General features: G+C 45.8%; 1 protein-coding gene across 1 annotated transcript in view; it reads left to right on the top strand.

Annotated features, from left to right (window-relative positions):
* The window catches only part of TLL2 (tolloid like 2), a 120,105-nt gene that overhangs the window by 40,475 nt on the left and 65,100 nt on the right, over positions 1-14,530 (top strand). Inside the window, exon 3 of the mRNA XM_038578385.1 lies at positions 9,648-9,728. Within this exon, the coding sequence (XP_038434313.1) occupies positions 9,648-9,728 (81 nt within the window). The remainder of the gene's footprint in view (positions 1-9,647; positions 9,729-14,530) is intronic.

Here is a 14,530-nt window from a genome sequence, read left to right as displayed (position 1 = left end):
GTCTTGTCATGTCAGTTTCTTCATGTGTTTAATATTTGGTGGGCTGTATCCTTCCTCATCACCCGTGCTCTGGGTTTTTTAGAAATATCTTCAATAATCTCACTAGTTCATTCTTCTAGGTGAGTCTATGGATCACTTTTCTACAAAAATCTAAGAGAATCTTCTTAGAATTTGGATCATGGATATGTTAAAGCTGTAACTTCCTTTGGAGAAACTGACACAGTTACATTTTTTACTCATTCCATCCAGGAACATGGAGTGTTTCTTCTTCACTTACTGTTATCTTTACAAATTACAATAAAATGTATAAATCTCCCAGTGCAGTTATACACATTTCCTGTTAAAGTTACCCCAAGTTTCTTATGTTGACCATTCTGATGGGTTGTCTGAAACATTTCTTTCCACTGGCATATTTCAGCATGATGACTGTGAAAGGGAGTGCTTTTATCACATATCAGGGCAGACTTGGGCTTTCCTCCACCCCCTCTTTTTGCCAGCTGTACACTGAACATACCAGCTTTAGGTATGCCATCATCTAAGGAGCTCACCTGAGCACCCTCCTCTCCATCACAATGGTCTACCCACTTCACGATGTCATCACTTCTTGATTGGAGTCCAACCTCAACGTCCACTGGGTTCCCTTGCCTCCCTCCTTTCCTGCTTGCCAGGCCCATCCCACACCTGGAGACACATCATCTAAGAAGATGGAGTTTGTGTTTTAGAGGGTGTCATGGAGGCAGGCAGTTAACATGCAAGCACATAATAAACAAGATCATTGCTGATAATGCTCACTGAACCCTGAAGGGAACAAATGGGGACTGAGAAGTTTCTTCCAGAATCTTCCTTTTATGCATTCAGCTTGTAAGTCCAAATTTTGGCCCTCAGCATCTGAGGGAAGGATTTAATTGGTGTTCCATCATGCTCCTTGGTTCTTGCTGCCCCACCGTCAGCTGTGAATACTGTGGGTCTAAATTTCTACCCCCATGCCTCTCTAGTGCTCCCACACCTGACCACTGCCTGCTTTAGAAACAGACCTCTTCAGAAGCTTCTAGAAACCTATGTGTGGGAGAAGCCCCAAGTTGCCCCATATTATAAAGTTTGTCAGTGGAGGCAAAGGGGCCTGGGATTGCCTCTGGGTCTTGCCTCTTACTAGCTTTGTGACTGAGGGTGAGTTATTTAGAGTCAATAGAGATAGTAGTAATCATAGTAACAGCTAACTGAGTGCTGGTTTGGGGCGAGGTATTGTTCTATGCCTTGCATGTATTATTTCTCTTAATCTTCATAACAACCCATGAGGTGAATCCTCTTCTCATTTTATGGATGAGGAATCTGAAAGAGAAAGAGGTTAAGTGACTTGTTTAATTTCACACAGCTAGTAAGTGAAGTAAAGGCTAAATCCTAAGCACTCTGACCTTGGAGCCTGCGCTGTAGGTCCACCTTGCAAACCACCTGATTTGGCTGAACCTGGGTAAACAGAGATCAGGTAGGTGGTAGGTAGGCTGTTATATTCATGCTCCCTGACAGACCTCACCTGGCACAGTCATTCCCTAGTACCATCCTCTCTCTCCCTCAGTGACTCTAGCCTTGGGTGTGTGATTTGCTTTGGCCAGTAGAAGACTAGAGAGCATGGTGTAAGCAGAAGCTTTTACAAACCACTGGCACTTTGGGATTCATCATTTTGGAATGCTGCCTCTTGGAAGCATCTGCTGATAGGAAGCCCAACAGAGCCATGCTGTTAGGAAGCCCAAGAGAGGCCACATGGAAGACAGCCAAGGCCCCAGACATACGGCTCCACGTGAGCCATTGTGGTCATCCCTCAGCCATTTGAGCTATCCCAGCTAAGGCCTCAGACACTGTGGAGCACAAGCCAGTGCCATTTGTTCTGTGCCCCAGTTCCTGGCCCACAGAATCAGAAGCAGGAATAAAATGGTTATTTTAAACCACTCTATGGAGAGGGATAATTTGCTATGCAGCAATAAGTGATGGAAACAGCCAAGGTCAGGCGGGTGTGAAAGATGTGAGCCATGTGTATGAGAGTACCTAGAGTCCAGGCTCAGGAGAGGCTTGAAGCCAGGTGAGCAAAAGGTAGGTATTACTTCAAGATCACATCTAAGCAAAAGGTCTGGCATAGTTGTAACAACAATCAGGGACCAGGAAAAATGCAGGTGCAGGCATTCAGGATAGGTGGAAGGTCCAACACCAAGCAAAATGGATGTCTGGCTGGAGGCTCTGGGAAGAGAGCACTCAAATCATCATGGTTAAGAAGCCTCCCCAGGACTCCTGGGTGGCTCAGCTTTGGCTCAGGGTGTGATCCTGGGGCCCCGGGATAAAGTCCCATATCGGGCTCTTCACAGGGAGCCTGCTTCTCCCTCTGCTATGTCTCCACCTCTCTCAGTGCCTCTCATGAATAAATAAATAAAATATTAAAAAAAAAAAAGAAGCCTCCCATGAGCTTCCTCCTGGAGTGGGAGCAAATTCTGAAGCCTCATCAGTCAATGGCTGGACATAGGTGGGAGCCAGGTAACTGGCTGGAGAAGAGAGGGCTGGACCTGGGAATCGCCTACCCCAAACTGTCTGAGAGATGATTCTGACAGGCCCTCTCACTTCTCAGCCATGAGTTTTCCCGCCTTCCATCTTGCTGAGATGTGGACTCATTACTTTTTCTTTCCATGGTCAGAACAGAAAAGCAGAAAAAACAACTAGACCACAACTTCTCCCTCTGCAGAAACATGACTATATTTCTTGCTTTCCCAGTGGAGAAAGGTTTTCCTGGCAGTTGCTTGTGTGTGGGTGTGCATATGTGGACGTACGTGGGTGCACGTGTGCACGACAAAGTGCAGAGCACATGTTCATAGGCATTTGTGTGCTATACTATAGGTTGTCTTTTAGAAAATCCCTTTATTTCCTGATTATAAAAGTGATCACAATTTAGAAATTACAAAAAATATATAAGAAAATGAAATTCACCCAAAAATCACCAGCCAGAGATCATGATGATGAGTATTGTGGGTATTTCCACCCAGGCTCCCCACCCCCCATCTTTTTTGCGTGTGCTTTTTCAAAAAGAATGGGATCATAGCCGGTTCTATTGGAATCACCCTGGGCATTATTTCTTTATCTGTTTTTTGACTCACAATACGAACATTTTTCCCACTTAGTAAACTCTCTTCTAAAACAGTTTATGAGGGTTACATGGTGTTCCATTACATAGTAATTCATTTTACCACCTCCCTTTTGGGGGTGTGGTTATTACAGTCTTTATTAAAAAAATATGGAGATAAAACAATCTTTGTCTTTATCATCAATCAGTTCCTTAGTGCCAATATCTAGAAGTCATATTCTTGGGTCAAAGTCATTTTACTGCCTATTTTGATACATCTTGCTAAATTACCTCATAAATGTTACCAATTTATATTCCTCCTCCACCAGCAGTGTATAAAGAATTCCCTTTTTATTACACACTTGCTGATATTAAATCATTTCATTAACAAAAGCTGGCAATGATCTTTTAACTCATTTTCCCTTTCCCTTCTGTAGCATTTGAAATTTGGCATAGATATAAAATTTACTTGGCACTGAATTGCTTAGGATTACACATTGATTACCATAGTGGTGAGCAGGTGTTTCTTGCACTGAAAGAAGTAGGCAGATATTTCATCCATCGGCCTGGCCTGAGATGCTCACTTGGACCACACTTACACAGGTTTAGGGTAGGGGACAACAGTTGTGAGCACAGGTTCTGGAGTCAGATGGGCCAGGCTTGGAATGCAGACTTGGTCACTACCAGCTGGTGATCTCCAACAAGTTACCCCTGACCCTCCGTTTTCTCTTCTGTAAAAGAGGAAGAATATTACTTATTCATGGGATTGCTGTGCATATTACATATGACCAAAGGGCATGGCAAATTAAGACTGCTTAAGACATGGTTGTGAGGATAAGACTCAAAAGCTCTGCACAGGCTGGCTGTGCATTCCTCAGGCATCAGCTCTTGCCACGCTGCCCTCAGCCCTGGCTCTAGCCACACAGGACTCATTTTCCTTCCTCCCTCGGGATGTTTTGACTTACTGAGTTTTTGTTTGCTTGCTTGTTTTGTTTTTGTTTTTGTTTTTTTGCTAGAATGCTCTCCCCAGATGGAGGTCCCTCTTTCATCATTTAGGTCTCAGCTCAAATGCCATCTACTCAGAGACGCCTTCCCTGGGCTCTCATCCCCCATTGCTCTTTCATAAAACTGTTTTAATTTCTTCAAAGTGCTTAATCCCTTCTTGGAATGATCTTATTGTGTATTGTTGATTTTTATCCCCTGCACTAGAGCCATGAAGGCACCATGAAGGTAAGCCCTGGCTGTCCTCGCTTCAGGAACCCGGCCCAGTGCTGCCAAAGCAGACTCTCAACCAATATTTATTGAATGAATGGACTAGTAATAAAGTGATTTTTAGGATCACCTCGTGCTAGAGATTTTTAAAAAAATTATTATTAGAGTTTCGTGGTAGAAACTTACCTCTGGTTGGTTAGAGGGTATTCAAAGTGAGTAAATGGAGAGCGTAGGTTGTCCTGGCAGGATTACTTTAGCACGTGATGTATATTAAAGGATTTGACACCAGACTTCTGGAGAGAATCTCAACCTTCCCACCCAAGGCTTGGGTCTCCAGTGCTCACTTAATTGCTCTAAGCCTCAGTTACCCTGCATGTAAAATGGGAATCATAGCACCTGGGTTGGGGGTTGGCTTGAGGATTAAATAGATTAACATAGTACCTGCAAACAATAAACACTTTAAAAATGGTAATTACTTTTGTGTTTAAGAAAACCAAGAACAAAATAATGTTAGGCTCTACAAATGAGGGATGGAAGGAATAAATGATATCAAGTTTTGGTTATAATACCACAGTAATGAATATTAATTCATAGTCACTATGCATGAGCATATATTTGAATAAGCAGTCTTGATCTGTGGAACAAGGCTCTGTCCTCTTGGGCTTTAGAAAAGCCCATCTCTTTCTGCCTAGATGTCTTTCAATGTATATAGCTAATATTTCATTAATTATGGTGGAGGAGTGTTGTGTATACATCAATGTCTCATATGATGCATATAATTAAGCTACTTTTTGTTGGGAGCGGAAGAAAATTGGGCTTTCCCAAAGAAAAGCAGCTTGCTCCCAAAGTTGCTAACAGATTGCTTCTTAATTGAACTTGGGAGGTGAATTATATGGTGAATTAGAAAAAAGAACAACTCTGAATTTAGTGAATTGTTCCATAAAGGAAACTGTGGGATTGAATTGCAAATGCTGGATAGAAACATTTCATCCTGGCCCCATGCATCACGGGCCGTTGACCTCCGCTGTGTTTCAGTGAGAGCGTGAACAGGCCTGTAGCTCTCTTTTCAAGGCCTGGAGGGCATTCTTTCCCAGAGACCAGCTGTAAGCCTGGGTTTCTTATGCAAAGGAGACGTTTGAATAAGCCCCTGTGACTAATGAAATCTACAAGGTCTTTGCATATCCTCTCACTGAAGAGGTAATTAACCAAAGATCAAATACGGGCATATATATGGTTTTTTTCCAAATATTTTTTGTCTTGCAATTATACCCAAGGAAAAATATATCACCCCCCCCCCCACCATGCTCTTACCCCACTGTCCCCCTGTCTGCGGTAGGCTGTATTTCTCTTCCTGGTTCTGTGGCGCCCACGGCCCCAGTTCCAGCCACAGACACACCTGTCTTACTCATTTGCTAGCTTTTACTGGAAGAGAGCAACATTTTCCATTGATGTAGATGTGAGAAATGACTTTTTTCGTGTTTGATGTCTTTTTCCAGTCCCACATCTTTCATGCTCTGTGAGCTTGGGAAGGAAGAGTTTGGTTGTAAGAAAATATCTTGAGCTAAGCCTTCCTCTTACAGGTTCCATGAGTAGTGAATCTCAACCTTGGCTGCACCTTAGAATCACCTGAGGAGCTTTGGAAAATCCTGAGGCCCAGCCCAGGCCCAGACTGATTAAATATGAACCTATGTGGAATGGGACCCGGCATCAGTGTTTGTCTAAAAAGCTTCCTAGGTGATCGCAAATCACAAGATAGGTTAAGAACCATTGTTCCAAGAATATCTGCTTCCCTGTTTCCATAAAACCTGATGAAGACAGATTTTCCCATCCATTAGGCCAAGTCAGAAAAGACTGAGTTATCTTTTTAAGTACCATCTACCTGATTCAGCCAGCCATCCATCCCGTAATTTATTGAGCGTCTGCTATGTGCCAGGCACAGTGCTGGCTGTTCATCATTGGACAAGACAAGGTCCCTTTCATCAAGATGCTGAAAAACTAGAAACCAGACTCAAGGATCAACTGAATGGACAGGAGATACCGATACCTTGTGATCAGGGATGTGAATTAGCCCAGCCACTGCAAAGTGCACAGAGCAGAGTGCTTCTTACCTGGGAGGAGCAGCGAGGCAGTGTCCCAGGGGAAGTAGGGTCCCACCTGAAACTTGAAGCACAAGGAGGATTTGGCCAGGTAAAGAGGTGGATGTGGCTGAGGAAAATAGAAATCAAGGTGCTATAGGTAGCTGAGTGGGGTGGGTGAGTGGGAGTAGGAGAAGTAGCAGGAAGCCCCAAGGCACCAGGTGGAGGAGGTCGCAAGGGATGAGAACTCATCCCAAGGGCAGTGGGGAGCCTCAGGTAGAGTTTCCTCCGGGAGAATGGGCAAACCACATTAAATCCAGGTAGATCCCGGGCTCGGCTGTACTGGAAGCATGAGATTTGCTGCCCTTCTGAGAAAAAAAAGTCTGTAGTCTCCTGCTGGAAAAGGATGATAGTGGAAGGATTTGTGTTCTTAGCTCACCAGGCCCCCAGGCTCTCACAGGCCTCCTGGGGGGGAAAAAAATGCCATGGGTCCCTTGGGAATAACCAACCTCTCCCAGGTACCCTACCTATTCTTGTTCTTTTTGGTCCTGAGGCTGAGGGGAAGGAGCACAGATTTGAGGGTCAGAGAGAACCCACCTCCAGCTATCACCATTGCTAACTCTCTGTACCCTTGAGACAGGCAAGTCACTTCACCTCTTAGAGTCTTGTTTCCTTCCTGGAAAATGGGGATGTTTATGGCACTTTTGTCATTGTGTCTTTAGGAGGCTAGAATTATGAAACTCAATATGAGAAGAACATTTAGCACTGTTCTTAGCACATGTTCAGCTCCATAACTGGCATTTAGTAAATGCTGATTCTTCGCCCCCGCTTCACTCTCCCACCTACTAGGGAGCACCTTCTTCTCCCCTCAACTCCAGGGCTTTAGCTCCTGTTGTAACTCCAAGTACCGGGGCCAGGTGGATCAGAAGTTGTCCACTCCTGCCCTCCTCTGCCTGCTGCACAGCTGAGTATCAGTCTCTGCTGCTTTTGCGCCCTCAACTGCAGCCTACAGCTAACCTTGAACCCGGGCTGTGCTCACGTATCCTTACAGGTTTAATATTTTTGCCTCTCCCCACTCCTTTCGCAGGAGCCAAGCACATCTAAATTTACCAACCCTTCATGCTGGCTAATGCTATGTGGAATCTCCTTTCAAATGCCAGCCCCTGAATCCCCCTCCTGTCCACTACTAATAAACCTGGTCATGTTCAAATCTGGCACAGTTACAAAGCCCTCTCATGTCCTCTGGCTCTCGTCTAGATCCCTTGGAATAAAAGCCAAATCCTGAAAATGGCACCAGATGAGCTAACCCTCCAGACCCTCCACAGCTCTCTGGCCTCATTGCCTACTACCCTGTTGCTCACCCATTCCATTTCACCTACCACCTCCCTACCACCAAGCACACTCCCACCCCAGGGCCTTTGCACTTGTGTTCCTTAGTTTGAAAAGTCCTGCCCTAGTCTTCTGTAGAGTCTCTCCTTCACTCTCTTCAGGCTTGTGCTTCTCTATCTCCCACGAGACAGCAAGCCCGTATCCCTAGCATTCACTGTTCCCCTCACCCTTATTTATTTTCTTTATTATTATTTCTTTATTATTATCTTTAAATATTCAAGTCAGTTGCCAAAAAGCAACTGACTTGAATATTTAGTTGACTATTTGCTTATTGTTTTCTCCCCCTACCCTCCATCAGGATATAATTTCCATGAGGTCAGGGTAGTGTTTGTTCTGTGTTGTATCCTGAGCAGCAGAAACAGCATCTGGCGTGTAGCAGGTGTTGGATAAATATTTGTTGAATGAGTTAGTGCCTAAACAAACCCATTGCCTCATTTTGTCTTCAAAACAAACAGCCCATTTGACAGATGAAAAACTGGGAATGCCCAAGGTCTGAGCCACAGTTACACAGCAAAGACAAAGCTAGTCCCGGAGCCTGGGCTTCGGGCTCCCCATCACTCCACACATGCCACATTCCTCTGTTGGCCAGCAATTTTCATACCATCAGGATTTCCCCCGACCTTTAGCCCGAGAGGAAATGATATCACAGCTGGAAGAATACCCAGAGGCTGGGAGCTGGCCGCCAACGCCCCAGCAGCTGCAGGGAGTGTGAGCGGATTCCGAGTTGGCAGAAAGGCAGGGGACCGGGCGGGATGGAGGCTCACAAAAATGTCAGCGCACGCCTGGTCTCCCGCCAGTGTCATAGGTTGGGCCGCGGGGCTGCAGGGCCATCTCCCTCAGTTGTCTGGGGCCAGGTCACCGGGTCACGTGTTTGGGATCCCACCGAGTCATTGCAGGTCGTCTATGAGCTGTGTGGCCCAGGAGAGATCATCAGGCTTCTGACTGGGGGACCCCGTCCTGAGCCCCGAGCTTTCCATATGGGCTGACAACCTGAGGCTAACCATTCTGTGTCTTAGCATTCTCCTCCGTAAAATGGGGTTGTGTCTGCCGCAGAATGTTCCGATGAGGGTCAAAGAAGATACGGAGAGACAGCTTTGCAGGCTGCAAATTTCTAAACAAATGCAAGAAATGATTTTGTATAAGCAGATTGTCCAGTAGTTGCTTTGATGTGGTTTTGTATGTGCAATAGTCTCTCCTGGGCATAGGCTTTGCCCTCAGATCTGCTCCCCCGTGTCACAGCCCACCCAGTTGTTCAAACCCCAAAGGTGGGAATCCTTGGGGACCCCTCTCAATCCCTTGTATCTAATCCATCAGCCTCCCTGCTTCCCTGCCTGCAACTATATTCCTGATGTCCCTGTGGATCCCGCCTCCCTCTCTGCCTGGTTCCCCCTTGTCCACTGCCATCAGTCCCTCCTTGTGGGCCACATCACATATTTAGGGGCAGCACTGACAACAACGTACGCCTGCATTCCACACCAGGGGACCCCGGAAGGGAGTGTCCTGTTTACATTTGGGCTTCCTAATGGGGGTGAGGGTGAGGAAGCTGGCTTCGGGTTGACTCCGGGATTTGCCTCTTAACTCTGTGTATTTCACTGCATGTACCCTGGAACTGACGGGCGGGGGAGAGTCAGATATTTCTAACTTGTGAATCATGTGCATGATTATGAGAAAGCAGGTTCTTTTCTGCCCTAGCATCTAGAACGGCGCCCGGCACGCGGTTAGCACTCAGCCAACTCTGTTATCGAATCCTTACCCATCTGCCAGGGATCCTGGTCAGCCCCCAGGCGACCAGGTTTTCTCCTTTATCTCTTGGTGCTCCGACAAGGGAGGCTGACGTGTCCTCACGCTTCTGTTCTTCCTGGTTCCTTCAGGTGGGCTCGAGGAGCGGCCGCGTGAAAGCTGGCAGAGTGCTGCAGCCGCGAACGCCAGCAGCAGCGAGGAAGCTGGAAAGGGTAATGTGGGGCCCTACCAGGTCTTTGGGCCTTTTTTTTTTCTCTGTGTTAAATTCCACATAACATAAAATTTCCATTTCAACCATTTTAATGTGTGTAACTTAGTGACATTAAGTACATTCACAGTGTTGTACGACCATCCCGCTATCTCGTTCCAGCATCACCCCAAAGGAGATCCCACACCCACGAAGCAGTCATTCCCCCTTTGATACCTCTTTTTTTTTTCCATTTTATTTATTTATTTGAGAGGGAGTGAGCGAGAGAGAGAGAGCAAGAGAGAGAGAGAGTGAGCAAGAGAGAGAGAGCTTGAGCTCTGGGAGGTGCAGAGGCAGAGGGAGAAGCCAGCTCCTCGCTGAGCAGGGAGCTTTCCGTGGTCCTCCATCCCAGGATCCTGAGATCATGACCTGAGAGGAAGGCAGACGCTTAACCATTGAGCCACCCCAGGTGCCCCAGCTTTGGAAACCTCTTATTCCACTTTTTACTTTTTACTTTCTATCTTAGTGGACTAGGAGCACCGAAGTCTGTGGGAATGAGGGAGCGTGTCCTTTTGTTGAGGACAGACTGGCTACCAAAGAAAGCCCTAGACGGGTGGCGTTTGGTTGCTCAGGGGCTGTATGGTCTTCAGCTAAACTCTGCCATTGAGGCTCATGACTCTTCTCACCAGTGCTTGGCTTGTGAGTTGCAGCCCCCAAGAGCAGACAGGAGGGATCATGAGTCCTTGGAAACTAGGAGTCTGACAGAACAAGTGCGCATGGGAGGCAAGGAGAGAAAATAAAGCTGGGATGGAGGCTGGGGAGGAGGACGTAGCCCAGAGACCTTGAGGGCTGCAGGGGGAGGATCAGGTGAGGCTGTGGCCTGCTGTGGGCAGGGCCACCTGTGAGCAGGTGCCTGCCTGGAAGTGTTGTCTGCTATCTGCACACTGATGCTTACACATGGGTGCTGTCCTGTCCCGGTTCTAGCCTGGAGATTATGGATGGAGGTGTCTCCCTGGAAGCATCACTGCCGGCAATGGCATTTCTTCTACATAAAATAAATGCAGAGCAAAGGGAATAATTTATTTTAATTGAAGTATAGTTGACAGTGTCAAAAGGAATATTTTTTAGTCTCTTCTAATCTATAGTCAGATGCATTATCCATTGCCTCACTGACCCTGTCAAAAGGAATAATTTTTTTTAAATAAATTTTTATTTATTTATGATAGTCACAGAGAGAGAGAGAGGCAGAGACACAGGCAGAGGGAGAAGCAGGCTCCATGCACCGGGAGCCTGACGTGGGATTCGATCCCGGGTCTCCAGGATCGCGCCCTGGGCCAAAGGCAGCCGCTAAACCGCTGCGCCACCCAGGGATCCCAAAAGGAATAATTTTTAAATGCCAGAATCCTTTTTTCAAGGATGGCCATGTAGGAATAAAATAGAAATCATTTGCCATGTTTTCACTTTAATGCTGTTTTATATTTGCCACATAAATATGCATATATATAATTTCACACAAATGCATAAATGTAATGATATCATCATATCCCTTTTAAATGTTTTTTTTTTTTTTAATTCTTTTCCTGGGGGGATCCCTGGGTGGCTCAGTGGTTTGGCACTTGCCTTTGGCCCAGGGCGCGATCCTGGAGTCCCCGGATCGAGTCCCACGTCGGGCTCCCTGCATGGAGCCTGCTTCTCCCTCTGCCTCTGTCTCTGCGCTCTCTCTCTCTCTCTCTCTCTCTCTCTGTGTCTATCATGAATAAATAAATAAATCTTTTAAAATAAATAAATAAATTCTTTTTCCTTTCATTTGGCTACCTCCCTCCCTTCTTCTTTCTACATACTGCTCTTCTACCCTTCCCCAGGTAATGCAAGCTGATGACTTTGTGTGCATCTTCCATATTTTTCTCATGCACATGTATTTATATAGACACTTACATAGGGATATAAACATGTATACAAATACAAGCTTCATCATTTTAAAAAGTGGGATCATATTCAATATGTGTTTTTTATGAATCATACTTTTCTCATTCAGCAGTACATCATGGGAAACCCCTTTAATGCACTTGTGATAACTTCAATTTATTCTTTTTTTTTTAAGATTTAATTTATTTATTCATGAGAGACACAGAGAAAGGCAGAGACATAGGCAGAGGGAGAAGTAGGCTCCCCACGGGGAGCCCAATGTGGGACTCGATCCCAGGACCCCAGGATCATGACCTGAGCCAAAGGCAGATGCTCAACCACTGAGCCACCCAGGCGTCCCAACTTCAATTTATTCTTTTGAATATTTTGCAAAATATTCCTGGCATGGATGGACCATAATTGATCCAATGATTCCCTTATCAATTAACATTCACCTCATTTCAAGTTTTTGTCATCACGAGCAATGCTACAGTAGACATTCCTGAACGTAGATCCTCACACGCTTGGGATGTTTTTAATAGGTGTTGCTAAAATGGGCTTCAAAGGGTAAAACCATTCACATTTCCATAGCAACTTATGAATGTGCCCCTTTCACCATATCCTCTCTAGCACTAGGTGCTATTAGTGTTTTTTATAATGTAAACAGTAGTGTATTATTACTGGATTTGGATTTCCCTGACTGCTGATGACTGAGCATCTTTTCCTGCCTTTGCCAGTGATTTAGGGGTATACTTCTGTAATTTTCCTCTTCCTATCTTTTGCTTATTTTTCTGTTGGGTTGCTGATCCCCCTCTTATCAGTTTGGCCTCTTTTAGAGAAGGGCAAATTCTTTAGCTCCCATGCACCCACCTCCTCCCCCCTGATTTTGATAAATGTGCATTCATTTCTCTATCTCACAGCATGTTGCTGGGACCATGTGCAGGGCTTCCTTTAAAATCTGTGGTTTCCTGCTTTGCTTTTTCAAAGTATTTTGACTTGTGCTTTCTTAGACTCCCCAGACAACTGGTCATCTCAGTGGCACTTCATTTTGGCCACAGATGACCAGCACTTAGTGCTAACAATGGAGCATAGGGTGTGAGGATGAAACTAGAGGGGTTTGCTATCACCGCAGTGATATAGATGCCACGCCTGATTTTTTTTTTTTTTGTTCCTAAGTGATTTATTGTTGCATAAAACCTCTCCCGAACCTAATGACTACAGTGATTTGTTATCTTTCATGATTCTGTGGGTTGACTGGGCTCTGTGGGGTGTTTCTTTGGCTGACATCAGCTGGGTCACTCACTTGACTGGGCTGGGTGGCCCTGGGTGGTCCAAAAAAAGTTGTAATCACATGTGCCTCCATGTGGCTCTTCTCTCCACATGGATTTCCATTTAGCTGTCTAAACCGAGATTTTTTTACAGTATGGTAGCTGGCTTTTCAGAGGGAAGAAGCAGAAGCCACCAGTCCACTTAAGGCTTGAACTCAGAGTACCCAGAATGCTACTTCCGCCAAATTCTATTGGTCAAACAAGCCAAAAGTCCTGCCCAACTGCAAGAAGAAAATAGATTCCACTCCTTAATGTGAAAAACAGCATGACCTCACAAGGATAAGAGCTGTGGCTGTATTTAGAGACCAGATCCTGCCTTTTCTCTGCATCTTACCTGCCAACCAGCAATAGACATGTCAGGGTTCTTAGTATTTACTAATCTGTTGGTATAAAATGACTCAACTGAATAAACCTAGACAGTCAGACACACTTGGGTTTGCACCCCAGCTTAGTCACTTAGTAGCTAGTACCTCATATAAGTGTTCATATGAGGTTTGGAGAGAATTAGAAATAATATTTATGCAAAGTGCACAGCCAAGTGTCTGGAATTTAAGAGGTGCTGGACGAATGTAGCTACTCCACTTTTTCCTCTCTACCTCCACCTCCAAGAACAATATTATCCAGCATTGGAAGTGTATCATCCACCTCTGGACTGGGATTCCACAGCTGTTCAACAGCTGCACAGAAACACAATTAAGGGAGACTGGAAGAAATAAGGAGGCTGCAGCTCATTAACATTCTGCCTCGGGTATGTTGGCTTGTGCATGATACCCACACTGCAACAAGAGATTTTTGGGGGACTTTTTAAGGAGGACAGTGAATGCATGCCGCCAGCCACCATGCCTTATACCCCTAACAGGGTCTAAATCTGTAGTCTGCAGACCCTCCAATGACCCTGTTTGTTTGTTTTTTTTTTAAGATTTTTTTATTTATTTACTCATGAGAGACACAGAGAGAGGGAGAGGCAGAGACGCAGGCAGAGGGAGAAGCAAGCTCCATGCAGGGAGCCCAACGTGGGACTCGATCCGGGTCTCCAGGATCACGCCCTGGGCCAAAGGCAGGCGCCAAACCGCTAAGCCACCTGGGCTGCCCCCGACCCTGGTTTTTTGGAAGAGGATAATGTTAAGGTGAAGCCAGTCTCTCCACTCCATATTGTAGCAGCAGATGGGCAGGGCCTTAAGCATCCTGGGCAAGCCTGATGAGGAAGGAGACCCTTGGCATCCTCAGAGGTGAGCCGAGGGCAGGCTGTTCTAGTCCGTCCCTCCAGCCTTCCCTCTTTCTGATTCACCTCTCCAGGGCCTTGTCAGGCGCCAGCATGGGTGCCTCTTGTTTTTGTTTAAATTAAAGATAAGACAAATTGTGTCAATCTCAGATTCCCTTTTAATCATGACCTGACCCCCTCCCAACACCCCTAGAAAAAGAGACCGCCCAAGCAGGAGAAAGGATCTGAGGGAAGCCCCTCCACTCTGGCCCCTTGGCTTCAGCAGCGATTTTATTTCCTGGCATTATGTGGCTCCCCTCAGCCCTGACCACAGGGATTTGTGCTCCCAGCTTTGGGAAAGGCTGGGGAGCTCATAGAATTGCTCGCTCAGCA

Source organism: Canis lupus, chromosome 28 (assembly GCF_011100685.1).
Source record: "Canis lupus familiaris isolate Mischka breed German Shepherd chromosome 28, alternate assembly UU_Cfam_GSD_1.0, whole genome shotgun sequence".
NCBI lineage: Eukaryota > Metazoa > Chordata > Mammalia > Carnivora > Canidae > Canis > Canis lupus.
This window is presented reverse-complemented; position numbering and strand designations above follow the sequence as displayed.